Raw genomic sequence first — 25658 nt, forward strand, 5'->3', positions numbered from 1 at the left:
CCCCCTCTCCTGACTGCGCCGTCCGCCCTTCCCGCCTTTGCCCTGTGAGGAAACCGAACCGCAGGCACGCGGGGGGAAGCGGCGGGGGGCGGCCGCTTCCGGCGCGAGGCGAAGCCCCGCCCTTCCGGCGACAACATGGCGGCCGGCGTGGAGCTGGGCTTCGCGGAGGCGGCGGGGCCGGCCGGTGCCTGGCGGTTGCGCAGCGCCTGCTTCCCCAGCAAGGTCGGGGGTCGGCCGGCGTGGTTGGGCGAAGCCGGGTTGCCGGGCCCCGCCGCCCTTCGCTGCGGCCGTTGTCAGCAGCCCTGCGCCTTCCTTCTCCAACTCTACGCGCCGCTGCCCGACCGCCCCGACGCCTTCCACCGTACCCTCTTCGTCTTCGCCTGCCGCGGCGCCGCCTGCTACCGCCTGCCGGGCCCGCGGGGGCCGCTCTGCGGTGAGGCGAGGCGGGGGGGGGGCGGCGAGCGAGCGAGGAGGCTGTGAGGGGAGTGAGGGGGAGGGTGGCGGTGGTGAGGCGAGGGCCGCCCCGCCGACGGCCGCCTCTCTCCCGCAGTGTTTCGGAACCAGCTGCCGCGGCGAAACGACACCTACCCCGCCGAGCCGCCCCCCGAGGAGCCGCCCCCGGGCCTCGCCGCCGCTCCGCCGCCGCTCCGGCTCCGCAGCGGTGCCGCTCTCTGCCGCGTCTGCGGCTGCCTGGGGCCCCGCGTCTGCGGGAGGTGCCGCCGCGCTGCCTACTGCGGCCCCCAGCACCAGGCCCTGGACTGGCGGCGGGGGCACCGGAGGTCCTGCGGGAAGCACGCCGCTGGAGGTGGGTCTCTTCGGGGGCGGAGGTGTGTGTGTGTGAGGGGGGGACGGGACACCCGCTGCGAGCGTGCCGTTGGGCTCCGTCGTTTGTGAGCTGCGGCGGTGGCGCGGTGCTTGCCGAGAAGGGTTGCGGTTGCGAAGCCGGCGGTCCTTTCGGCGTGCCCAGCTTGCTCGTTCGTGGGGTAAGGGCCTGCAGAGGAGAGAAGAAAGGAGGTCGTGTCTTCTGCGTTGTTGTACGACGTGCGAGGAAACGATCGGTTGGTTGTTCTTTCAGATTCTCAGCCGTTTACTTGATATAAGAACGTGGGATCGGTGTTGTTCTTGGAAGGTTAATAAATGTAAGGCATGCCTTTGGTCCCTTTTCAAAGACCTCTTTCTGCATGCCTTATGTCATGAAAAGCTGAAAGGATGTAGACCAATTTTTTCCCTTTTAAGATGGCTTATTCATGAATTGTTAAGGAACAGACAAAGGGGACACCTTCCCAGGATAGCGTGACAGTTAGTGGGTGAAGAGAGTAGTTTCCATGAGTGTGCTATTTTAGAGACCCTTTTCTTAAACCATCCCCTCTCCTGCTCTCATCTCACTCATACACTTGTTTGCTGGTTGTTAAAGGGACAAGTACAGAGTATTTAAAGTATTTTTTTAATCTTCAGAAGTATCACGTTAATAATGGGGCAGTGAAACTTGGCGTGTGTGACGTATCTCACGTTGTACCTTGTGGGATGCTAGTCCTGAAAATTTTGTAGTAAGTGGAAATAAGCAGAACACAAGAAGTTGAATTGTGCAAATCAACTTATGGGTCAGACATTTGAAACATTTAATTTAAACAAGGGAGACCCGAAACATGTACTAGCACGTAGTTAGTACTGTCATTACAGAAGGTATATTTGATGCATTTGTGGAAACTTTTCCAACTCACAATACGCAATGGAAAAGTAAGAAAAATGGTACGGCCTCCAGGTGCCTGTTGCACGCTTGACTCGTGTGCCTGTGCTAGCTAGAATGAGATACACACAGGGCTGTCGAGCCACAGGTTTGGGTTTTTAAAATGCAGCTGCAAACGCTGTTTAGTCTGTCTTCTGTGTCTCTTGGATTTACAGAGATTCAGAGCAACATGTCACCTATTGTAGCTTTCTACTGTCCTTAATATAAAATCTTCTTTACCTTTAAATCAGGCCTAGCAGCAATGTAAATTGTTCTCGCTCATGCAGTGTTTGTGCTGTATTTTTGCTATGTAGTTTGCTGTGTAGCTTTTGGGGAGAAGGATGTAAAATACGAGATGACGTTGTGAAATGGTATCTGTTTTCTGTTTTGTAGATGATTCGGCGGATGCAATTCCAGAGCATAATGAGTTCCTTTTTCCAGAATATGAAATTTTGATAGAACCTGAGGAACCAGAATTTCCTGCTGACAGCAGTGTAGATCCCGATGATGAACAAGGAGCTGTAGATACTTCAAAGAACCTGAAAGAACAAGGGGAACTCGGAGCTACAGGCAGTGCAGGTAAGAAATAAGATGCTGTCTAATTCTTGCTAGAGAAGCCTGTATTACCTCTTTTAAAATATAAAATATTGTGATTTTTAAGTTCATTGTAAACTACTGGTGACAAAAGGCTAAATCTACAGTCATTTGTGATGCAAGTTTTTTGTAGACATCCCGTAATTTAAGTTGCTTTTAGAAGAGAGAGACTTACTAAGCCCCAACTCCAGGAGCTGTTGAAGTGGCTGTTGCTGCAGTGAAGCTGCAGGTAGCTGGGAGTTACACCGTGTCCCCGTATGCTTCCTGCAGGGAAGGAACAACTCCAGTGAGAAATACAGGGCCCTGAGCCCCTGCTGCTGGATGCTGTTGGAATCAGGAGATTTGCGTTAGATGGTCTTGGCTTGACTTGGTTCAATTTGTCTTAATTTATTAAGAAAATCTCCTTGTCTGTGCAAGAAGAAAACTGTTTTGAGGCTATTTGAACTGACCTTGAACGAAGCAGTTGAAGTGTAGGCCTCTTCCCCCCGGCAACCTTAAAATTCATTATGTGTTTGGAGCTCACCGCACTGGCTTTGCACCTGCCCAGGATGGAGAGTTTGTGGTGGTACAGGGGAAGGCTGCTGCGTTCCCAGCTGTCTCTTACTGGGGTCTAAAGCTATCTCGAGACTGCTTGGTGCCCCACGTTGATGTGAATGTTGGAGTGTAAGAGACACGCTCTTCAGTGCTAGAAACTGAAGTCTGGCACACACATGGCACGGGTGGCCTTTTCCAGGTGTCACATTCTGAAGGTTGAGCAGTCTAAGCAATACTAGCTGGGAGCCATAAACTTTGGTAGACTAACTCCTTCCCTTTCCAGCATTCCAGTACTGACATCTATGTTTAAAATGCAAGTAAAACTGGTAAATGGATCCGTGTGTGACTGAATCTTAACAGGTCACAAAAAAAGTGTCAGAGTGATTTACGGCAGGAATGATTCCCGAGAGCAAAATGCACTTACAGGTGCAGTATTGTTTTTAATTCTTGGCTGTCTTGCATTAGCCTGTAACCTTTGGCGTTTGGGGTTTTTTTCTTGCTTAGGTGAAGCATTTCAATCCTTAGATGAAGAGACACTGGAAGCAATGGCAAAACATGAGACTGAAGAAGACAAGATCTTCCAAATGTTTAAAGAACGAGTAGCTGCTGAACCAGAGCAGGTCAGAAGATGAGGCAGCCTTAGAACTTAGAGGTTCTGACACAGCATCCTGCTGCACCTGCAGAATGTTCCACTGCCTTTTGTACCTACGGTTAGAAATGGCGATGGGGATGCCTCCTTGTCCTCCACACACCTTGACCAATATACCCTAATCTTCTTATGTGCAGAACTTGATTCATGCTGAAGTAAGAATTTAGCACCTGCTCATTTATCTCAAACAGAAACTGGTCAGGATGAGAAGGCACAGGGGTGCTGAAGCCAACATCGCGGGGGGAGGACCTGCCATCCTCGGAAGTGGTTCTAACCAGAGGGCATCGTGAACCATTGCACTCTTCCTCAGCCTTTGGCCCTGTTGGCTTTCCTTCTCAGCAGAACCAAAACTGCAGAGAAGAGCTCTGTCATTGTCACTAGCTGCATGGGAGGGCTGGTTTGGCTTTTTTTAAGGTGGAAGAAATTAGTGGTGGCTTTAAAATTTCAACTATTTAAAGTAGAATGGAACTATCCTCCCATGCTATTTCTTGCTAACACAAGAGGCTGAAGAAAGTCACATTGTCAAACAAAATCATGGTTCCTTGTTCCATTCAGAGGAAACACTGGCCTAAATCCATAAAAGTGGTGGAGGACGAAGAAATTCTCTCCATGTTTTACCTGGTAGCTGAGGGGTTAAGGTGCCCACCCAGGAAGTAGGAGATTTTACGTCTATTCCCTCCTTTGCTTCCCTCCTTTGCTTGGGGTAGGCGCATCACCTCCCTCTCTGACTGATCTGCTTAAGTGTCCTCTTGTTGATAATGCCTGATTTGCTGTATAAATGTTTAGATAGTAACAGAACAACAAAGGATATGCATGTCTGAAAATACCTTCTTCTTGGATGTTAGGACAGTCCCCTTGCATTTAGATGCAGAACTGCAAACGGAGCTGGGTTGCATTCCTCACTTTTCTGTATACTGTACTACGTGCTGATTGTGAATCTGCTCTTCCTCCATCTCAAGACTATAAAATACATGACTGAACATTTCTGGGTCCCTTAATTAGACAAATACAAATCATTGCAGTTTATCCCTGGATCATTGAAAAAATACTGTTACGAATACTTGCATGATTCAAATAGTTAAGAAAACTTACATAAAGAACCTGTATTAGTTGCAAATGCAGTATTCTAAATTATAGACTTTGCCATGGGTATTACTTAAAGGAACTGACCTTTTTCTGCAACATCTTACAGCTTTGTCTATGTCAGTAAATACCCATTTTATACCAAGGTGAAAAGATGGTTTTGAGAACTTCTGCTCTATTTCAGATTATTAGATACTGCAGAGGACGAGAAGGCCCAATCTGGGTATCAAGTGAAAATATTCCTGATGAAAAAGATATCCCAAATTGTTCATGTGGTGCCAAAAGGATTTTTGAATTCCAGGTATGTGAATTCATTTAAAGGTAATATAGGTAACATAGTTTAGACTTAACAGGATCTAATTGTATAGGTGTTGGCTTGTTAATTAGAGCAAGGTGGTTGAAGTTGCTACAAACTATGCTAAATTGTACAGAGCCCTTATTTACTATCATAATTGCTTTTTCCTGTTAAGACGTCAATGTATAGAGGGTAGGTTCCCATCTGATAATTTGCACCCTCCATAAAACGGTGCACTTGTGAATATGGAACCATCTCATAAGTAATAGGAGTCTGGTATATTTTTAAAAAAGCCTTCATGATGTCAACTGGAAATACATCTGGCTGGAAGTATTCAGTGGTAGAATTCTGAATGCTCGAAACACATGTATGGTGAATACTCTTAATGTCATGCAAAGGCAAAACATAGTTACAAAGGTAAATTTCACATGGAAGGAGGCTTATAAAAATCAGGCAATGCTTAGTCAAATAAAACATCTATAGATAAGTAGGGCCATGCCTTTGATTCCCTGTGCATCTACTACACTGCTTTGGAAACTCCAAATTTATTTTATTTGAGCTGCTGTGTTACTTGGTAGCTTTGATTGCGATTTTGGTGTCAGAGAACGTAAATGAAGGCAGGACCCTTTTGGAAGAGACGCAGGGAGAGGGCAGAGAGCTGTGGCTTGCCTCTAAACCTGAAACCTTTTGTTTTTCCTTGAAGATTATGCCACAGCTCCTGAATCACCTCCAAGTTGACAGCCTTGGAGAGAGCATTGACTGGGGAACGCTGGTGGTGTACACATGTGCTGACAACTGCGGTGGGGGAAATGAATACCTGGAAGAGTTCATATGGAAACAAGACTTCTCTGCAGGCTCTATTTAACTTCCATCAAGTTACTAAGTTGAGTCATCTAAATAGAATACTTGCCTTGTTTCAGTGCATCTCTGCACTGTGCAAACAGGTAATTGAACTAAAGTCCCTGGTAACTGTGCGTCTTGTAACAGTTGCAGAACTACTAAAAGCAGACCTTGACAGGCTCTCTCTTGTGCTCCACAGGGGCTTTTACTTCAACCTGGTAATGAAGCCAGATGCATTTGTTCAGTGAATTTCACTTCAACTCTCAATTCTGAATGTTTAAATAAAAATGAAGTATTTTTGGATTGGTGAAAGTATCTTTTGTTGGTGGCTGAATGTCAAGAACTTAGATTGTTGTCTGTCAGGATTTTCTTTGTGCTACTGAAAAATTAACATAAATTCCCAGAGAAAAGCAGACTACTGTATGATCACTTGAGTGCTTATGCTCAGGAGGCATCCAGAAGCTATAGCTAAGACAAAACTACCTAGTCTTCCACTGTGGAATTTAAATCTGCTTCTCTTTCTCAAAACGTACACTGAATCTAACTTGGCAGTTGTTACATGTTCTGATTGAGTGGGTATTCAAGATAAAAGACTTAATTTTTGTGCATTTTATCTGACTTAAAACTATTACCTGAGTTAGTTAAACTATTTCTGCATGAGGCTATCTGGTGCAGAAGCAGTTTAAACAAAGCCAGCCATACCAGAACATGTTTGTCTTGTTACTTACTGCCTGTAGCAGCAGATTTTCAAGCTAAATTGTACCTGAAGTCTGCCATCTTTGGTGAAGTTTAAAAATAAGTAAGTGCCCTCTGTTCTTCTACTATTTGATTGCCATATAGCTGAGGCACGAGAGAAGTGAAACCATAATGCTAAATTTACTGTGGTAGTTGCTTGGCTATAGCTACATTTGCAAAAAAGATAAAGCTTTTTTTTTTTTGGTGTCTCAATATAGAATTTACTTCAGCTACATATTCCCTTATCCTGCTTAAACCCTTCATGTCTGCTTACCCGTGATTCTGAAGGTGATTTTATGAAAGCCCTAGGCCTGCTGTTGGGCTTTTTATTAATTTAGATGTTGGAAATGCTCAAATGAGCAGGCAGGGAATGCTTTACATATAAGCTGTTTTGTCATCACAGAACTTAATTTCTAAAAGGGTAGTTTTAAATCTTGATACATGTCACAGAACAGCAAACAGTATCTTAAGTCAGTGTAGTACAGCTTGACTGATTTTACTGAAAGTCATCCCACAGATAATTAAGGCTCCCAGCTTTGCAGGTAAGTCGGTAATAGTTCAGGATCCTGCAAAAGCATGGATGGTCATACAGTTACGTTCAAGAGTGCTCAGGACTGTTCACTAGCTTACAGCCCAGAGGGGTGTGGCACTGAAGGTGATGCAGTGTTTGGGTATCTTGAACTTAACCCTGGCAAAGCTCCATTATTGAACAGCAGTTTTCTGATAAGATCCATGAAACCAATTATTAAAACACCTGGAGAAACACTGGTGTATGCCACTATGGGGGGAGTAGAGAACACTAAGGACTAAGGATTAAGGTCACTCAGGATTTGCAAACGGAGCAGTAGCAAAGCCAGCTAAAGCTTCATTTTGTCTGGAATGAAACACCAACTTGGTAAATAAAGAGACCATGGTTACATTTGGGTTAGTTTTAGATAAAAGCTGTTTGAAAGAACGTGCAAGTCATAGAAAGGAGGTTACTATTACTGGAAACTTACTGGAGAAAAAAAAAGTTTATTTTTAGTTCTCAGCCCATTAAGCTTCAAGCACAGTTCAGAGAGAAGATTATGTACATACTGACTCTAGTCGGAAGGGCTTTGACATTTTACAGGAACACTAATATAGTGAGACTGTCATAGTTGGTAAAATACAAAAGTAGTAATTTAAAGAAATTCTAGAAGCTAAGCAGGGATCTTTGTTCCAATTCAGTCAAGTGTAGCTATTTAAGACTTGCATAAATCCCATCTGTTGAACATAAGGCAACACATACTTGAACACAAACTTCTTCAACCAGTCATCTCTTCTGCTTTAACATACTAGAAATATTCAAGCTAGATGTTGCCAAGGATATGACTGCTGGTAAGCAAGCCAGTGTTGTTAAGATTCTCTCAAAATGACAAGTCACTTACAGCAGTGCATGTGCTATTGAAAAAGTCCAGATTAAATTAAAAACAAGTTCTCAATGTATTTTCCTCTACCAGCTGGGTAATCTTAAAATTCATTAAGACAGTTCCCGTAATTGTATAAACAGGGTTTATTGTACATGTGGAGCTTAAGGAGGAAAGAGAAGGAAGGTATATATTATATATATATGTACAGTGAGCCATTTTCATTAATAAATTTATTCTGTCTTGCTTAATACTGGAAAGAGGGAATGTGTCTGGCACCAAAGAAATTCAAAATTGAAAAAATTTAAAAGCTTAAGTTCTGAAAATTATAAAAATCATGGTCTTATGGAAGTTAAAACATATATACATGGCAATTTAAGTGGTTTATACACTGAGTGACACCGTTGCATTTGTTTTTTAAACCAACTTACGGATTTTCTATTAGAACTGGCATTAAAACTATTTAAAAGCTAGAATATAAATAAAACTTGGAGGGACTGCTCCAGGAACAGCCCAGTAAAGCAACTCACAGTAACTCAGTAGACATAATCAAGAATACAGTTCCCCTTGAGCATCAGGGAAGTAGGCACTAACTGGGAAATAGTCCAAGTCCTGGTGTTGTAGTTTCACTGGAAGTCCATCTCTTGTTACTGCTGTGCCATACGCAATACGTTTTAAAATACACCCCTGATTTCTCCGAAAGATGTAGAAACTGTTACGTTGTCTTTCTGAATCCCTTTAAAATAGGATAGATGTTTTCAAATGCTTCGTAGATTTCTGCTCTTACTTTAGCACCTAGAAAAAGAGAGGGAATTAGTTTGTACCTTTTATCAAATACATAATTTTAGCTTTTAGAATGTTTATTTGAATGTGACTTTATACAAAGCCTATGCATATCCATAAATCCCTATTTTTACGATCTCCTTTTTTTTTTTAATACACATTTCATATAAAGCATACATTGTCAGCCTTCTTACCGTTTATTTTGCTAACTGGTAAAACTTCTATTAGCATCTTTGTGCTTACGCTATACTTGCAAATAGGATTTTTTCCCTACACGATTTCTGCAGGAGACCCAACTACAAAGCACAGCCCCATAGGACGTTTCTGCAGTCCTAACTGGTGGCTTTTTTTGTGTGAACATCTCGGGGAGCAAGGTCTGGCAATGGAGACAGCTGCAGAGGCCTGCCCCTTGCCATACTGCAGGGACATGCTTGCTCTTTTGTCTGAGAGTCTTGTAGGTTTTTTTCCTCCATAGTGAAGACTCAGCACGAGGGGAAAAGGAAGGGCGTAGGTGGAGTGCCTAAGGTTGAGGAGGTCGTACAGCTCACACAGCTCGGGTATCTCCCCTTCTTTGGCTGCTGTATCAAAGGAGAACGGCAGCAGCCTTCAGCCAAGCTATCAAAAGAACAGTTAGCTCAGTCACGCACAAACACTACCTGTGCTCTTACAGCTTTTTGGGCACCTGCATACTTGATTAGGATTCATGATAATTGCTTGCATGGATTTAGCCAAACCTTTGGTGTGCTTTATGCATTCTCATCCACAGAATACTGTACTATCTCTTCTTTCTCAGTACTGTCACCTCCAAAGGAAAGTACCTAGCAGCTTACATACCTCTGGTATCATTGTGTGTTCTCTGTAATGCAGTCTTGTTGGAGTAAGATACTGTCTTCACTTACCAGTTAAAACCACTTTTCCAGAAACAAAAATAAGCAGAACAATTCTTGGCTTGATCATTCTGTAGATTAAACCAGGAAACAATTCTGGCTCGTAGCTGTAAGAGAAGAGAGTGACAGTGTTTAAACATGGTTGCAGACACACGTTCCAGGCTTTCATCTGCAGGACTGCAGGAAAGGGCAGAGCAGATGTAGGCTTCGCTGAAACTTGGAGAGAATAGCAGGGAAGATCATTCTGATGGGTTCATATTGGGCAACCTCAGTTACACCCGAGGCAGCACAGCAACGGGAACAAAGATGCAGGTTTTCCCTCTGGTGCAAGGGAATAATCTAAAGGGATGTCACTCTCTAAGCTAGTCTATATGCAGCAAGAATGAAACATAAGCAAGCCTTTTTTTACCTGCTGAACTGCTGGTGTGTGAGTACCAGTCCTTCTAATCTGATGGGAAATTTCACATCACAGCTGCCCACCATGTTCTGAATTTTAAAATCCAAAAATTTTGCTGGAAAACCCAGTTTCTGAACAACTCTTGCATACTTCCTTGCTGCCAGTCTGGATTGCTCCTCACTGAAGTGAGAAAAGGATACTCATATTATTTCCTCCATTAAGTATCACTTGAAGCAAATAGCGTTAAACCACAAATATATAACTGGGAAAAAAGTGTCTGTGTTGAAGGGAGGGGAAGGTCACATGCAAAATTTTTACATCCAAAATTAACAACTAGCACTGGTTTGCATGCTAATTTTGGCAGTAGGATCCTGAACACCATTAATGTTGTACCCACTGTTTGTGAGGCAGAAACTAGTAAATTATAAATCCACATATTTCATGCTCTTAAAATATTGACCTGAGTCCCTCTAATGGGATGTGTTAAGTTTCAGTGTAGAACAACTTCTAACTACTACTGCTAGAAAATGCATATTTCTATAAAAATGTGTGAACTGCCAAAATTCTCTGCTTGATTCAACCCAGGCATTCAAACCTGGGTTTAAGACAACTGCACAGCTTTACACACTGTTGCAGAACTCTGTTTCCTTCAGCTTTGTAAACAGCTGAGAATCTGGTTGCTCCTGACACAGAGTAAGACAACTTGAACTTCAAGCGTGAGGAGGCAGAGAAAGTGTTTCCTGTACAGCTCTATTCATTCATCTCGGCTCATTAAGCTTATTCCTTCTGGATTCCTAACAGACTTCTTCAGAGCAGAATTTCTCTCCTGCTCACTGGAGTTAAGCTGATGTTTAGTTTTCAATTCTTATGCTTCAATGATCGTGTTAAGAACAGATCAGACTACGGGGACCAGAGACTTGGAGCTCTTGGCCTGTGATGAATGAAACTATTCAAATATAAAATCGCTCTTCCTCTGCCACCACCACTACAGTTTAAGCAGTTCCAGTGCATGGTCATTGAATTTTTTAAATTATTAGGGGGGAAAAAAAAAAAAAGAAAAAAAGAGAGATAACTGCAAAGCCAAAAAAGTGAATATAATAACTTCCACAAACCAGTTTATCAGACTGATTTATCAGCTATGAAAGAGCTTCAGAAACAGAACTACCATTTCCCCTTTCATAGGGAAGTCCTTTCAGTCATGAAAGGACATTTTGTGTAGAAACATCTATTAAGTCTATTTGAAATAATTGGGAAGCAAGCTTAGTTGTACCTGTACAACCTTGTTGTATACATACAGATACTGTATACAAATAATCACACTTCTAAAACATCATGGTGCAAGGGAAAAGACAGCCTGAATTAGTTTGCTTGTAATGCCTAAACATACCTTTTTGCTCCTGTGCACACCATTTTTCCAGAGCTGAATATAAGTGCAGTAGTACGTGGCTCTCTTATTCTCATAATAACAGCAGCAAAACGCTGAAATGTGAATGTTGAGACCATTAGTGATACATTGCTGTAATCGTTACCTTAAAACCAAATCTGCATAATCTAAGTAGCAAGTTACACTGTATTGCAAAGAAATACTAAGTTCAAACATACTTAATGGATCACTCAAAATTTACTTGAAATGCTTGAATTGTAAGTAGCTTCAAACACACACAGTGTGAGGTACAGTCAGGCAGAAGGATATTTACCATTGCATTCCTGTTTTACTAAGCTCATCTCTCATTACTGTATATACAACATATAAATAATGCTAACATTTGCAACACAGCAATAGAGACAATCTTAAATAAAAAATTTCCTCCACACGTCTTGAAATTTGTTTTAAGCAAGATGGAAGACTATCTATCTGCAAATATGTTATGATCGGTTTTGTTTCTGCATCTTAAAAAACTGAACAGTGTTATAATACCAGCAAACAGAAAGCTGGAGATCAAAGTTCTGTGTAAACAGCAGTCGCCTCAACTACCGCAGTAGAACACAGCAGCCCGGTTAGCTCTAGCTTTTTATTTTAAGTACTGTAACATCTCTGCCTGCATTTCCAAATATTCTTAAACTCTCTGAAGCAAGAGATTCTAGAAACTGATGTGGGCACGCAGACACAAACCTCTGTTTGCCTGTTGTATTTAACTTGGACCAGCTCCCCATGCAGTCCCATAAACCGTTCTGCTGACATAACTGAGGCGGTAGCGTGGGTTACCCAACAGCACGTTTGTCAAAATATGGCTTAAATAATACAGGCAAGCAACATCTTTCTTTGATAGATGAATGTACTGACTAAAAGTCAGGAGTGTGTTATGTAACCCTTATTTCTCTCTGCTGTGGAAAACAGCATTTCATGTTGATTATTCTAGCCTACAAGTTTTACACAGCCACCTACCCCTACCTTAAAAGTTGCCATGGCATGCTCAGATTTTTGCTGCACCAATATCTTACTCACATGCAATTATGTAACAGCATCACTGATATAAACTTACAGTAACAGTTATTTATCACATATGTCTGCATGCTTGCTTTAATCTTTGAGAGCAGAGTTCAGGTAAACTGCAGCAAAATCCCAAATACTAAAACAACAAAAAAAACACATCCCAGGAAAACTGAAGCCTTCCCAAGGCAAGTCAATTCAACTACACAACATCTAAACTTTTACTAGAAATCGTGTCCAACTACTGTGGTTGTAATGACAACATTTCTAAGAGGAGCCACCCAAAAGAAAAATGAAGCAACATCATTTTCTTGATTCAACACTCCGGGTCCTCTGCTGTTGTTCCAAGTTTCCCCGAGCTAAACAAAAATCCCGCAGTTCAACAGACTGCTATTTAGAAGCGGCAAGCAACTTAGAAGGTAACATGCAAAAAGAAAAATCATTTTCACTTTGCTGTTCCACCAAACCTAGCCACCAGGAGCAAGGAGATGGCAGGAGTACTGGGGGACAACATAAAGGAACAGAGCTCAGAGGGGAAGCGAGACTGTAAAAAATGAGTGACTGCACTGCGACCACAAGAATTCCAAGGGAACAGCCAGGTTGAGGAAGCCACAGTGTATACAGAACAACTGTGGCTCTGGCAGGAGCCCAGGAGTTGAACTCTTCCTTCCTTTCTCCTTGTTGGGAGATAGGGGACAAGACCTCATATATGAAAAAGGAAGTTTCTGAGCACTAAGAACAAACATGCCCACATGAATAGCAGCAAAGGCCAGCTCTACAACAAAAAACTTGGCCAGTGTATTACACTGTTGGTTAGGTTCTTCCTAAATGTGCTGTGTTCTTTCTAAATCTACCAAATTACAACCTGGTGTAAAACACAGCTACATCAGTATAAAAATGCTTTTTACTAATTTGACAGAATGTTTTAGGTTTAGTAAAGATTTTTTTTTTTAACTATAGTATAAAACTGCATCTATAGCAGGAAGGTTTTTCAATCTACACCCACAGCCTGTGCCTTTGACAGATCCATTATAGGATGAACTCTGATACATTTCTCTTACCTTGGGATTATATTCAGCATTTCGGGCACGAAGCGCAATAGTTTTTAGGTCAAGTTTGCAGCCAAGATTCACCGTGGACACAATATTCCTGAAGACAGTTCAGAGAAATGCATTAAAAAGACAATAAAGAATTCATGTGTCTTCCTCATTTTTTAACCAAGCTTGATTAATTTTATTTTTTTTATATATTTTATTTTATTTTAATTTGTTTCTCCAAGTGAGTTTGAATGACATCTTTCCTACCAACATGAGCACTGAGCAGTGTTTTGGCTCAGGAACCTCCTTTTGTAGGGCAGTAGCTCCTAAGACATGATTGCCGATTCCTCCTTATCTGCCAGCTATTATGAAAAGTGTCTCATGAGAAGAATCTTTATTTCAGTTTGGCAGGAAAAATTCTTGATACTGAGAGCCCCCACCATGATCAGAGAAGCTGCTGGAAACCGGAGAAAATGAGGTAGTAATAGTACCACCTGAAATTTTCCTTGGTATGCCCTTCAAGGAGGAATAAGAGATGCAGGACTAAGTGGGAATGACTCAGGAGGCAAACCCACTGCCAGGTGATAGGACAGCAGGTCTCTAGAAAGTTTAAGCGAAGTTCCTAGATGCGAAATTTCCTTGGAAACTTGTTTTCTGGGAAACCCCTGAAATCTAAAGGTCCTCAATGGGGAAAGAAAGAAATACAAGGAATACGCTTTCAGTGCAAAATTCACATTATCAACCACTTCTCTTTGGGCCTTCCGTAATTGCTGTAAAAGTCTCTGTAAAACTAAAGTTCAGTGAAAATACTTTCATACCTAAACCTAGAACTAGTCCTAGGTTTTCTTCCCTTATTACAAACTGAGCTGTAGCCATGAACTAGAAATGGGAACACGGAATATTTAGTACAACTTAGCTCTAGTTCCTAGACTAGCAACTAGTTTCTTTCTCTCTACCCATTTAATTCCCTTTCAGCTGTGATAGTTCCCATATTCTGCTTTAATATCTCACTAACAAAGTTCTACGCACAGTGAAGTGGAGCTGTTTGCTTTTCTGTGAATAGGACACAAGTATCCAGCAAATTACAAATGAGAATGTGTTTCCAGGTATACGTATTTTGAAACACCAGATTATCAACCCAGACTACTTTATAGCGAAAGCATGATGAACTCCCAAAGTGCATAGAGTTAAAAGTTACAATGGTGCTAAATAAAGACATATGTAACATCCTCCACCGGTATGCCTGAAAGATGTATGGTTGACAAATCAGTAAGAAACTGTTTATATTACTAAGTGGTTTAGTAATGAAGCCAAGCTAAAAATAAAAGCAAAAATGACTCATATTGCTAGAGGAGACCCATAAATTCTCAGGACCTCCCTTCCCACCAAAATGCAGTACCCAATTCTTTATGTGGCTTTGGTCCTAAGTCTTTAAAGGGCTATCTGAGAAAGGACATGCTGCACTAACACATGGGACACTCACTGTAGCTGTGGCACTATCCCAGAGCTCTCGGACGCCGGTGTTGCAGGAGTTATTGGAGTCATCGGAGTCATTGGAGAGGGGTACAGAGGTGTGGTTCCCGGTAAAGGGGCTGTGGTAAGAGTCTGTGAGTGGAAGAGCTGGGGAGTTTGACCAGATGTTCCCTGTGTCGCTTGCTGTGATGTAGATTGCTGCGCTGCTTGTTGCTGCTGCTGCTGCCGCTGCTGTTCCTCTAGGATGGACAGACTGTTGGTGCTCTGGACAGGCTGTGGTGTCAGTCCTGTGCCATATGGCATCATTGGGCTAAAAATTGGAATTCCTGGAGTCATTGCACCCTACAGAAGAAAGCATGAAACAGAAACCACAGATCCTGTTGACTCCATTTTGGTTTTAAGAGAAAAAGTTTTCAGAAGGAGTCTAGAAATAAATCAACATAAATTGATCATACCAAACCTGAGGCATATAGTAGTAACTCGCTAAAAACAGAAAGCCCTTGGAAATGCAGTTCATCTATAGAATAAAGTATTACTCTAGAGATGTCAGTTTTAGATTGTTCATCTCCAGCCAGTGATGCCGACATGCTTCTCACGCTACCTTGCAAGCATGTCTCAACTTTGACCCACAACTTAATTTGCAATTGTTCGAACAAAGACTGTGCCCATTGTACCAAATGCATTCATAGTACATTGACCATCCATTATGTGTGTTAAAGGGCAACCTCCAAAATTAAATTAATATTTCCAACTTGTCAGTCATGTTTCAACTTGAAGGAAACCCATGTATCTGCATGTTTCTTATTTCTCTGGATATACAAACTGGTGGTTTTAAAATTCTGCTTTATACTAGTATTATTCAATACCCAGCAGAATTTTTCAGATCTGCAAAAAAAAATCCTAAAGTTAAACGCAAGAAATGGAAAACACTTTCACAAAGAAATTCAGATCGTAGCTGCATATCAAATCATTTGTTTTTACCTGAGGAGAGGCTAAGCCTTGAGCGTAGGGTGGCAAGCTGTTGTTCTGATCCATGATTCCAGTTATTTCTTTGGTGAGGCCAGAAGTATTTCCTTTGATTAATTTAAATTAGCTTCAAATCCTAGAGGGTTTTTAACCCTTTAAAACATTCCAGCAAAGTAGCTTTTTAAGCCAAGCTGAAACGTTAGGGAAACATCAGCTCCGGAGAAATGTGTATTATGAGTCTAAAATACTAATCAAAGCCTGAAAAGAGAAAAAGTAGTATCCTGAGAATACTACCTACACACAAAACCAAGAGCAAACCTATCAGTTCCCAAGTTAGATAAGAGACACCCACATACCAATACATATAAGAACATTCATACGCATGCACACACACGCGCACAATCCATAAAAATAACCTTTTTCAGGCACACTATAGAAACTTTGCAGTGTGCTTCTGCTGAATTCCCTGGCAGGTAACCTGACTCACATGAGCAGGCCTCTGTCTAACTGAGCCCTCCTGCACACACAACTCAAGCTGTTAATGCTCATTCTACTCCGAGCTTTGCTTCAGCTGTAAAAGCACTGGTTTTTTAGAATTTAATTCTAACTACTAACCAAAAAGCTTACTGACACATTGCTTCTAAGTCTCTTCCTGACAATTTTAAGGCTCGGGCTTCCAAAAAATATTTTTTCTTCTATGGGAAAAGTATCACTGGTTAAATCAGAGCTAGGAAACCCTCTTCCATTCACATACATAAAATAAAGCACCAACAGATTTCAAACAACAACATGCACTTTATAAGAAAAAAAGAAATATGTGAAAGCCAATTTCAGGTACACGAATGAAATGTATGCATGATTTCTTTATATTTTTTTTAAACTATACCTCTGCTGCTGTGTTATGGAGATAAATGATACAAGTGGAGAATTTAAATGTTACGCCTTGATATCAAATAATCTTCCATTAACTTATAGTTTTCCTAACTAGACACCTATTGCCCAGAAATACTCAAGGTCATTTTTAGGCCAGAGGTAGACCACCTCAAAATTTGAAGAAAGCCTATTCAGCCGCCTTTTTTTTTTTTTTTTTAAGGTATGAAAGCTCAGAATTACATTAATATTTACACTGCACCTGAAAAAGCATGCTTTTTTTTCCCCCATGACCATAAGATACGATCACCTTTACCCTCACCGAAGGTATCAAACACAGCATCCGGGTTTTACAGCCCAGAGACAGGGGTAAATTAGAAACCTAAACATGACCTTAGAAGAAATAAAGTCAACTAAATCCTGGACAGCCCAGCTGTTTAGCAAGAAGTCTAGATCCCAGGCAGGCCAGAACCCGCACTTAGGACAACACCTACGCAGAGTTCCATCTTGTAACCGCCTAGCCGTGCCTTGCTCGCATCTCCACTACTGACGCTGGGCAACCTTTCTGTCGAGGGAACATGAGTCTAGAGGCAAGAGACACCCTGGAGAAGGCCCCGACCCCCCCGAGCCCCCTTGCAGGATCTCCCCCCTCACACCCACAAGCCGTTTCGGCAGCATCAGGCGACCCCCCACCCCCCCCCCCCCCGCCTTCTCTCCGCCGTCCGGGCCTCCCACCCGCCCCAAGACCGGCCCCAGCAGCGCCCAGCCGCCCTCGCCACGACCCACCCGCCCTCCCTCACACGAGGAAGGCGCTGCCCGCCGCAGTCCCACCGCTGCCGGCCCGCCAACGGCACCAACCGCCGCCGATCGCCCCCGGGACGCGCCGCAACCCCGCGAAAGAGTGGGTTGGGGGGGTTGGGGGGAGGGCGCTATTTTCTCCCCTTCCCACCTCCCCCGAGGGAGCCCTTCTCCGCTTTCCCCGCCGCCGAGCCCCGGCGGGGAGGTAAAGAGCGAGCCCGGCCCCGCCCCCGCCCTCCAGGCCCGGACCGGCCCCGCCTGGCCCTGAGCACCCGTCGATCCCTCGCCGGGCGGCGGAGCGTGCAGCGGCCCCGCGGAGAAGCGGGAGGGGGGTGGTGGTGAAGGGGGAAGGCGGGCGCGGCGCTCACGGTACCTGCTGCCGCCGCCGCCGCCCCGCCGCCGCCGCACAGCGCCCGCCCGTAGCCAAAGCTGCGCCCCGCGCCCCGCGCCGCCGGCGCGTCCCGAGTGCGTCACTTCCGCCGCGCGCCCCGCACCGCCTCTCCCCGCCGCCATCTTGAGTGAGGGCGGAGGGGAGGTCGGGGTTGGGGTCGAGGTGCCGGTGGCCCCAAGAGAGCGGGGGGGCGGGCGGGGAGTGGGGCCGTTGTTTCCTCAGCAGTGCTCGGCGTTAGCACGCGTGGCTCCTGCGGCTGTGAACGTCGCTCCCCGTTTTCTCGCTGTACAAACCGCACCCCCTGGCCCACCTCAAGGACCGCATGTGCTTCCTGACCCTTCCTCGCCACAGCCTTGCTCAAGGTGCCCCCCCCTATCCCCTTTTCCAGAGGGGGAGCCGCCCGGCTTCCCATCTCCACAAACACAAGGGGCTCTTTGATCACCTCACCGCTGGCTTCCATGAGCAGGCGCTCAGAAGGCGGGGGCTGACCGCGCTCGGACCGGGAAAGAACGGCTGCCGGTGCTGCGCCTCGGGTTGGGGGACACACGCCGCTAAGCCCAGGCTGGGAAGGGCCCTGGGGGGGACGACGACGACAGGCTCGCAGCCCGGCCGCTAGCAGGGGCGGGGGCCGCTGAAAGCGGGGGAACCAGCCGGCAGCGCCGGGCTCGGCGTCCTCCAGAGCAGATGAGAGGAGCGGGCCGCTGCCTTCCTAGAGCGGTGAATCGCAACTTCCGGCTCCGGGGCCGCCATTTTGCCGTGAGACAGCACTGAGCTGGGTCGCCGGGATGTTGTCCACCGCTGGTTACGCGGACTTCAGGCCTGAGATGGGCTACGAGCTCGGCGCGCCCGTGCAGCACCGCTTCTCGCCCTACACCTTTAACGGAGGGTGAGGAGGGCAGACAGGGGGTGGGGCGGGCTGAGGCACCCTCTTCCCGCAGGAGGGGGCCCTGAGGAGAGCGGCGGTAGGGCTGGGTCTTCCTCGCCTTGCTCTTGCCTCCCCCCGGCTCTCTGTGAAGGTTTGTCTCCCGTTGCGAGCGCCTTTTTGTAGAAAAAGGCGGACAGTGCGGGGGAGAGCTGGGCTCGGCCTTGCCCTGGGCTGAGCGTCCCGCGGGTGCTTGCAGCTCTTCGGGGTGGTGGTGTGTGTCCGTGTGGGTTTTGGCACGCTCGGGCTCCCTGAATTTTTGCGGATCAAAATAAGCACCTTCCGTGCCCCGCAGAACGGTTTGTTTATAGTGGCTCAGAAAACGCACGTAATGGTCGTGTTACCAGCTTTTAAACCTGTAACTGGGTTGAAAGCTACTTTGTCATGACTGTTAAAGGTAGATGGTGTTTTACAGACACCTGCTCTGAGTTGGTGACAGGATCTGGCCAGGATAGTGTTATTTAGAGGTTTTGTTTTGTTTTGTTTTATAAGGCCTAACTGCTTTTTAAATGACATCTATTTGTTACTTAATAGTAGCACATGTGTGGCAATCACAAAACTAGTTATTTGGAAGTAAATAACATAGAATAACATCAGATTTAAAAAGTGACCATAATTTAAGTATAACAATACTGATGCTTAGTACTGGGCTAGAGTGGTTTTGCTTGGAGGGCCAAACTGTTTTAGGAGGGTGAATCTTTAATTAGCAGGCATCCAAATTGCTAAGCAATTGAGTCTGGTTCTTGCATTGTATAGAAACTCTGTTTTACCAAGTTTCCATACGTTTTTTAGTCAAAGTAGAGAATCACATATGTATATTTTCTTCAGTATGTCTAGTATATTCTTCCTCCAATCTTGAGTCACTTGTAGGGATGCGCACAGTTGGAAACGTAGCAAAGAATACAAGATGTTTGACAAAATCTGAGTCTGGATAGAGAACTACTATCTGGTCTGTTCTGTTGCCTATGAAAATGTTTGTGCTAAAAGTCATGATTGTATGAATACTCTTCTTTAAGCACTGTGTTGGCGATTGCTGGAGAAGACTTTTCTATCGTTGCCTCTGACACACGACTGAGTGAAGGTTATGCAATTCACTGCCGGGACAGTCCAAAATGCTACAAACTGTAAGTCCAGATCCTGTAAGAATTGAAACAGACGAAAGGTCTTTTGTATTACTGAGCATGTCACCTGCCTGGAATACCTATCACTTTCTTTAAGCAGAATTCTCAGAAGAAAGTATAGTAACAAAATTGATTTTGGAGTCATGGTGACTCTTGCTGTAATGCAAGATGTGATGTGATGTTGTAAATACAGCCGGATTTCTGGTTGCATGCTCTTGAAGTTAGCTGATAACAGAACGTTTTTAGCATGATACAAGGCTTAATGTAAGCTAGGTCAGTTTTTTGGCTGGATGATCAGAAGAACTTTTGTCTTAACTGTAGCAAAACTTAATCCTGTGGTAACTCCTTCTGCTTTGTCAGGACACCTGGTGTTGGTACGCAAGCGTGCCCATTGCTGCCGCTTGTACTGTGTCTCTCTAGTCAACAATCTGGTACTTGGAAGAGGTGTTTGTTTTAGGAGAGGTAAACCTGTCAGTAGTTCTGTTATGGAACTTTTTATGCCTATTTTATGCTTTTCTTGACTCACCTGGATAGCATTCCCTTGGTTTAAAAATACATATTGTTTACATTCTTTTGACTGTAGCAGGTGCTTACTGAGTAGGCTGCCATCAGCTATGTAAGCAATTTATTTATTTTTTTATTGTTGATGACACAAGGTCATATGAACTTAAGTTTCTGCTGCTAACTCCTTGCTATATATATCTTTGACTGTCTGATACTGTCCAAATGGAAATTGCTGTGGTACAATCTGCATACTGCACATGACGGCTTTGTGTAATTCTAATGACAGGCTGAGAACATTTCAATTTAAACTGTTTTCTGAATGACTACTTTGTGTTAGTCTGTAAGTATGCATGAATGTTTGTAGACTCTCACCAATTTACTAGAATTTAAATTTCAAACGTGTTCCTGTAGTTAGTGTTCATGAAACGTTTTGAAACTGAGCAAAGAACTAACCTTCTACAATGCATCTGCAGCCCTGTTAACTTCTGCTGTGCTGACACAGAAAACCACCTACAGTGTAAATGTTACGTAATAGTTGTACAATCTTAACGCATTCCTCTGGCCAGATGGAGTAAAACTGGGCTGAGTGATATGATGTAACAGGCTCCCCATCTCAGAACAGATCATGTAGCAAGACTGAATGGTAATAGCTAGAGTTAGTGTCACATGAAGAAATTAAGAATTTCCTTTTGTCTGTCTTGCTGTGGAAGTCAGTGGATTGAAGAAAGACACGTGCATGGTCCTTCAGTTAACAAGTCCTCTCCATGGTGTAGATTGCAGTTACCTTTTATACAGATATAAAATATCTGTTACTACATTTTAGACAACTGTTTTGGGTAGCATTAGAGAAACTGAAAATACATTTGGTGTTTTCATAATAATCTACTGTGTAAGAAAGTGGTGTAGCTCATACTAAATCTAAAATCACAACAAAATTTTATGTTTTACAGAACAGAGCAAACAGTCATTGGATGCAGTGGTTTCCATGGTGACTGCCTTACCCTTACTAAAATTATTGAAGCAAGATTAAAGGTAGCTAACTATCTTACTGTATTTAGAAACTTATATTCTTAGTGTCACGTTTGAGACCAATAGTATGATAAGTTTTAAATATAATTTTTGCTGTTTTTCTTCAAGTGTTTGTATCATAACTGTATGGCTAGTGAAAGATCAGGCAGGGGAAATTGACGCTATGTTCTTACTAAGTGTAACATCACAGATTTAAAGAATGGAACAGCTGGAGAGGATAGCGTTAATGAGGCAGCATCTATTCTTTGCAAAACTTTGGAGAAATACTAATTTTTGGCTTGTAAGAAGGCTTTACTTTTAGACCAGTGTGTTTTCAGTAATCATGCTACTTAATAATCTTGCTTAGCACCGGATTCTTCTGTAGTGAGGTTATGGAAAATATAATTGGGATTGAGCGTAAAATTTAGTGTTTGACTTTCTTCTTGAACATGCTGTGCCACTTGCAGATGTACAAGCACTCCAATAACAAGACCATGACTACGGGGGCTATTGCAGCAATGCTGTCTACAATTCTGTATTCTCGACGTTTCTTTCCTTACTATGTTTACAACATAATTGGTGGACTTGATGAAGAAGGTAAGACTTCAAAAAAAAGAATAAAAAGAGAGGCTAAATTTCTGTGGGTGAATAGCTATCCTTTCACATCTCAGGTGTACTGATGGAATAACAACATTTATGTTCCTATTCCTAACACCTGCCTTTAGGCATTATGGTACTTACACAGGTCAGATGAATATTATGCATCTGACCTGTTTCTTAGTTTCTGCTACTAAATTGATCTTCCATTTCTGAAGGTCTGAAAGTCTAAAAACTATGTTAGAATTATTTGATGCCAAGAGAAATCTGCTAACGTTGCTTACCTCTGATACTTTAGACTGGAAGATTTTATAACAGTTTTGCTGGATTTCTTAATTGTGTCTTTAAAGGAGATGTTAACAGTAAAATTGTGTATATTTTACTCAGGCCTGTGAGTGTGGTAGAGTTTATTAAATGCGAAGATTTACTCCAGAGACAGGTTTCTACAAAGGTATTTTTAAATGTTAACTAACCTGTAGTGAAAATCATGACTTCTACATGGAAGCTGTAGTTCAGTGTACATCAGTGTACAGCCCTTCCAGGACTTACTGGGCTCTTGTCCAAGGATTTGGTTGAGTTGCTAAAATACTGTGTTCTCTGGCTTTGAGCAGGAGCTCAGAGGTGGTCTTGTTTGGATAATTTCAGCCATTCCCTGCAGTTTGTTGTTACCATTAAGTTATACTGCTTTCCCAGTCTTGCTAAGACATGTCTACAATATGTGGAGTCTGGAAAGGGATTAGTCTGCCCTGCATAGTGTTAAATGTCAGATTATGAGGGTGCTGTAGCAACTGATAAGAATCAGAGTGCAGGTTTGCGTGCATGGACTTAATTTGGGTCCAGCAAGATTGATTTGTTTTGATTTAGTATTACTTTCTGGATCTCTGCTGGCTTTCCCAGGGCTGTTTAGCTACCTGTGCTGTGTTGCCAAGTGCACTGGCCAGTTTATTAAATGGGGTGCAGCCTGTCTGAACAGAAAAGCTGAGCTTGGCCAGGTGCTGGGCTTTGTCTAGTGTGTCCTCACCAAACCCTGATGCTTCAGAGCTACAGTGTGTTTGCATCTCTGATGTTGGCGCAAGCTAACAAGGTTTGCACAACCTGGCCCAACTCCAGAGGGAAGTACGTAGCCCAGAGCATCATCCCTGGTTCCGGGAAGGTGATGCAGAGGCATCCAAGCATGCTCTCTGGAGGGAATTCAAGAACTGTATCGTTCAAGAACGATGGCTAAACTGCCTCTTGATGGTAGCTTTAGAACCAGCAGAGTTCTTTGTGCAGCACTGCACTCTAGCACATTCTCCTGCTTTGATTATTCTGCATCAGCACTTTTTCTGTGGTAAGGCCTGTAGAAAACATCTGTTAGAGCATGGCAATAGCTTAAATATTGAAAATAACCTTGCATATAGTACCAGGCCAAAACCATAGTGAGCCTACTGTACAAAGCATTGTCTGAACATACTGCAGTATTATTTGGTAAAAGTTTGCTGGGATCTGTGGTACTGCAGAGATTGCTTATGGAGAGAGCTGGTTCTTGATGTAAATGCTTATTAGTACTCAGAATCTTTCTGGATTGTGATTACATATTTTGGGTTTTTTTTCCAGGGAAGGGAGCAGTATATAGCTTTGATCCAGTGGGCTCATACCAGAGAGATTCTTTCAAAGCAGGTGGATCAGCAAGTGCCATGCTGCAACCCTTGCTCGATAACCAGGTAAAATAGTTCTCTCCACCCCACCCCTGCCTTTATTATCTCAGTAAACATTTGTGACATTCAAATTAATGTAGCTTTAATTCTGGGGAATACTTCTTTTGAGACAATTTTTAAATGTATTACAGGTAGGACTGTTAATCCAGACATTTATAAGTTGTGTGGCTTTACCTTCTCAGGAGAAATCAAAGTTTTTCTTTAGAATCTGTTCAGGTTTTTAATATGCTACAAATAGCGGACTGCCTGTTTAAAATACAGGTAAATGTTTTAATTGGGAAAATATGTTTCCCATAGAAGCAGTTTGGGGTTTTTTTTCTGCGTTTTTTTTCCCTAGCTGATAACATAAATATGCCTGTTACTTAGCATGAAATAATACTAAATTAAGAAGATAGAATTAGTAGGTGTATATAATACATTTTATCAGTTAACATAGACTTGTTTAAAAGTCTTAAGCTTTGTACAAAACTCAGACACGATTTTCTAAGAATGTTCTTACATAAAACTGCTGGAAACCTAATTAAATCTGTCTAAAAATACTTGAAGAATGTTTTCATATTTAATTGAAGCTGTAATTGTTGAATGAGAGAAATACCAAAGCATGTTTTACTCATTTTATTCTCTGACATCGGAGTTGGTATTTGGTCAGTTGAGCCTGATGTCAACACAACTTTTGTAAAAAAAAAAAGCAATAAGCACTCTTAGTTCTTATCAGCTGAGAAAGGAATAGAATCTTTCCTTTTTTTATTTTTCTTTTATTTAAACAACTCCAGGTTCTCAGCTTTGACTTAGTTTTGAACGTTATTAGCTGAAGAAAATAAAATATCTTCTGCAGAAACAAAGTTGTCTTAATTAGCTTTTTATTGCTTATTAGGTGAAGTAAGTGACTCTTCCCCTCCTTCTCCTGTTCTGATGCTTAAGTGGACACTTCAGTTTATCAGCTAAAATACACTACTTAATAGTACCAGTTATGCTCCAATATAGATGGTTATTTTTGAATTCTAGGTACACTGAGGAATATTTGCTTTTAAGAAATGTTCCTAACTACAAGTGACAAGGGAAAAGGCTTGTGGGCAGTTCTGATACTGCTAACGCAGTGAGAAGTTTCTGAAGAATTAGATCAGTTCAGATCTGAATGTTCATTGTGATCTTGTATATGCAGAATGAGCGGGAGGAGCTATGCTGGCTGTATACTGGATCTGCTTCTAGTTACTCTTGTGAGAGTATCAGCATTGGTAAAGTTCTGATCATGCAGGTATAAGCTGTGTGGAGGAATACTTTTGCCAGCTTTGGGTTTCTAAAATAGGCCAACCATTTCTTCTTTTTAAGTTGTTAAATCTGCTCATTCTAGTGCAGAGACCGAAACAGCTTTCATGCTAGATGGATCATACTTCCTTTAAAATGCATTTTCATCTTTTCTTAGATTGGCTTCAAGAACATGCAAAATGTGGAACATGTACCTCTGACCCTGGAAAAGGCTTTGCAGCTGGTTAAAGATGTCTTTATTTCTGCTGCTGAGAGAGATGTGTACACTGGGGATGCACTTAAGATTTGCATTGTCACAAAAGATGGAATTAAAGAGGAAACTGTCCAATTACGAAAAGACTAATTCAGTTCACTTATAAACATGTAATCTATGATGTACAATTTACCTGTATTATGAAGACATTTGTCTTATTAAATTTTTTCAAGAACGTTGACTACTGTAATGCTGAATATTTTCTCTCTTTGTTAGAAGTGATAGTGTTTTTTAGAAATTAGACTAGTTCATGGTAAGGAAGCGGCGAAGAGCTACAAGTCAGTTTTGTTCATCTCATCTTAATCTATTGATCAGTCTAATTCCAATGCCAGTTTAATCCCCTTCTCGCAATCCCTTATGCTACGATATGGGGGTGTTTTAAGCTTACTAAAATTTAGGTTTACAGGCTTTTC

At 42.9% G+C, this 25658-nt stretch overlaps 3 protein-coding genes across 9 annotated transcripts; 2 read left to right on the plus strand and 1 right to left on the minus strand.

Moving 5' to 3' along the window:
• The first annotated feature begins 32 nt into the window (after positions 1 to 32).
• PDCD2 (programmed cell death 2) lies at positions 33 to 6031 on the plus strand. 2 transcript variants are annotated; one of them, XM_049831410.1, is made up of 6 exons: positions 53 to 433; positions 551 to 805; positions 2120 to 2305; positions 3359 to 3474; positions 4771 to 4887; positions 5585 to 6031. In XM_049831410.1, the coding sequence occupies exons 1-6, from the start codon at positions 136 to 138 to the stop codon at positions 5744 to 5746; spliced, it is 1134 nt and encodes a 377-aa protein (XP_049687367.1). In that variant the 5' UTR covers positions 53 to 135; the 3' UTR covers positions 5747 to 6031. The 2 variants fall into 2 exon arrangements, 1 of the variants encoding a protein (XP_049687367.1); XR_007509871.1 differs by lacking the exon at positions 5585 to 6031 and having other exon boundaries at positions 33 to 433; positions 3359 to 3658; positions 4771 to 4861.
• A 1423-nt stretch (positions 6032 to 7454) lies between these two features.
• On the minus strand, positions 7455 to 18426 carry TBP (TATA-box binding protein). 6 transcript variants are annotated; one of them, XM_049831413.1, is made up of 8 exons: positions 18320 to 18426; positions 15834 to 16076; positions 14863 to 15194; positions 13404 to 13491; positions 11299 to 11390; positions 9924 to 10091; positions 9527 to 9621; positions 7455 to 8639 (listed from the first exon to the last, which is right to left on the minus strand). In XM_049831413.1, the coding sequence occupies exons 2-8, from the start codon at positions 15885 to 15887 to the stop codon at positions 8560 to 8562; spliced, it is 909 nt and encodes a 302-aa protein (XP_049687370.1). In that variant the 5' UTR covers positions 15888 to 16076; positions 18320 to 18426; the 3' UTR covers positions 7455 to 8559. The 6 variants fall into 6 exon arrangements, with proteins under 6 accessions (XP_049687370.1, XP_049687373.1, XP_049687372.1 ...); XM_049831416.1 differs by having other exon boundaries at positions 18325 to 18425; XM_049831415.1 differs by lacking the exon at positions 18320 to 18426 and adding an exon at positions 17860 to 17925.
• Positions 18427 to 18525: 99 nt separating this feature from the next.
• Positions 18526 to 25424, plus strand: PSMB1 (proteasome 20S subunit beta 1). Its single transcript, XM_049831417.1, has 6 exons — positions 18526 to 18763; positions 19816 to 19923; positions 21375 to 21456; positions 21900 to 22029; positions 23626 to 23732; positions 25150 to 25424. Exons 1-6 carry the CDS (start codon positions 18663 to 18665, stop codon positions 25333 to 25335), a joined length of 714 nt encoding a protein of 237 aa, XP_049687374.1. The 5' UTR covers positions 18526 to 18662; the 3' UTR covers positions 25336 to 25424.
• The last annotated feature ends 234 nt before the right edge of the window (positions 25425 to 25658 follow it).

This window comes from Accipiter gentilis, chromosome 28 (genome assembly GCF_929443795.1).
Source record: "Accipiter gentilis chromosome 28, bAccGen1.1, whole genome shotgun sequence".
NCBI classification, from domain to species: Eukaryota; Metazoa; Chordata; class Aves; order Accipitriformes; family Accipitridae; genus Astur; species Astur gentilis.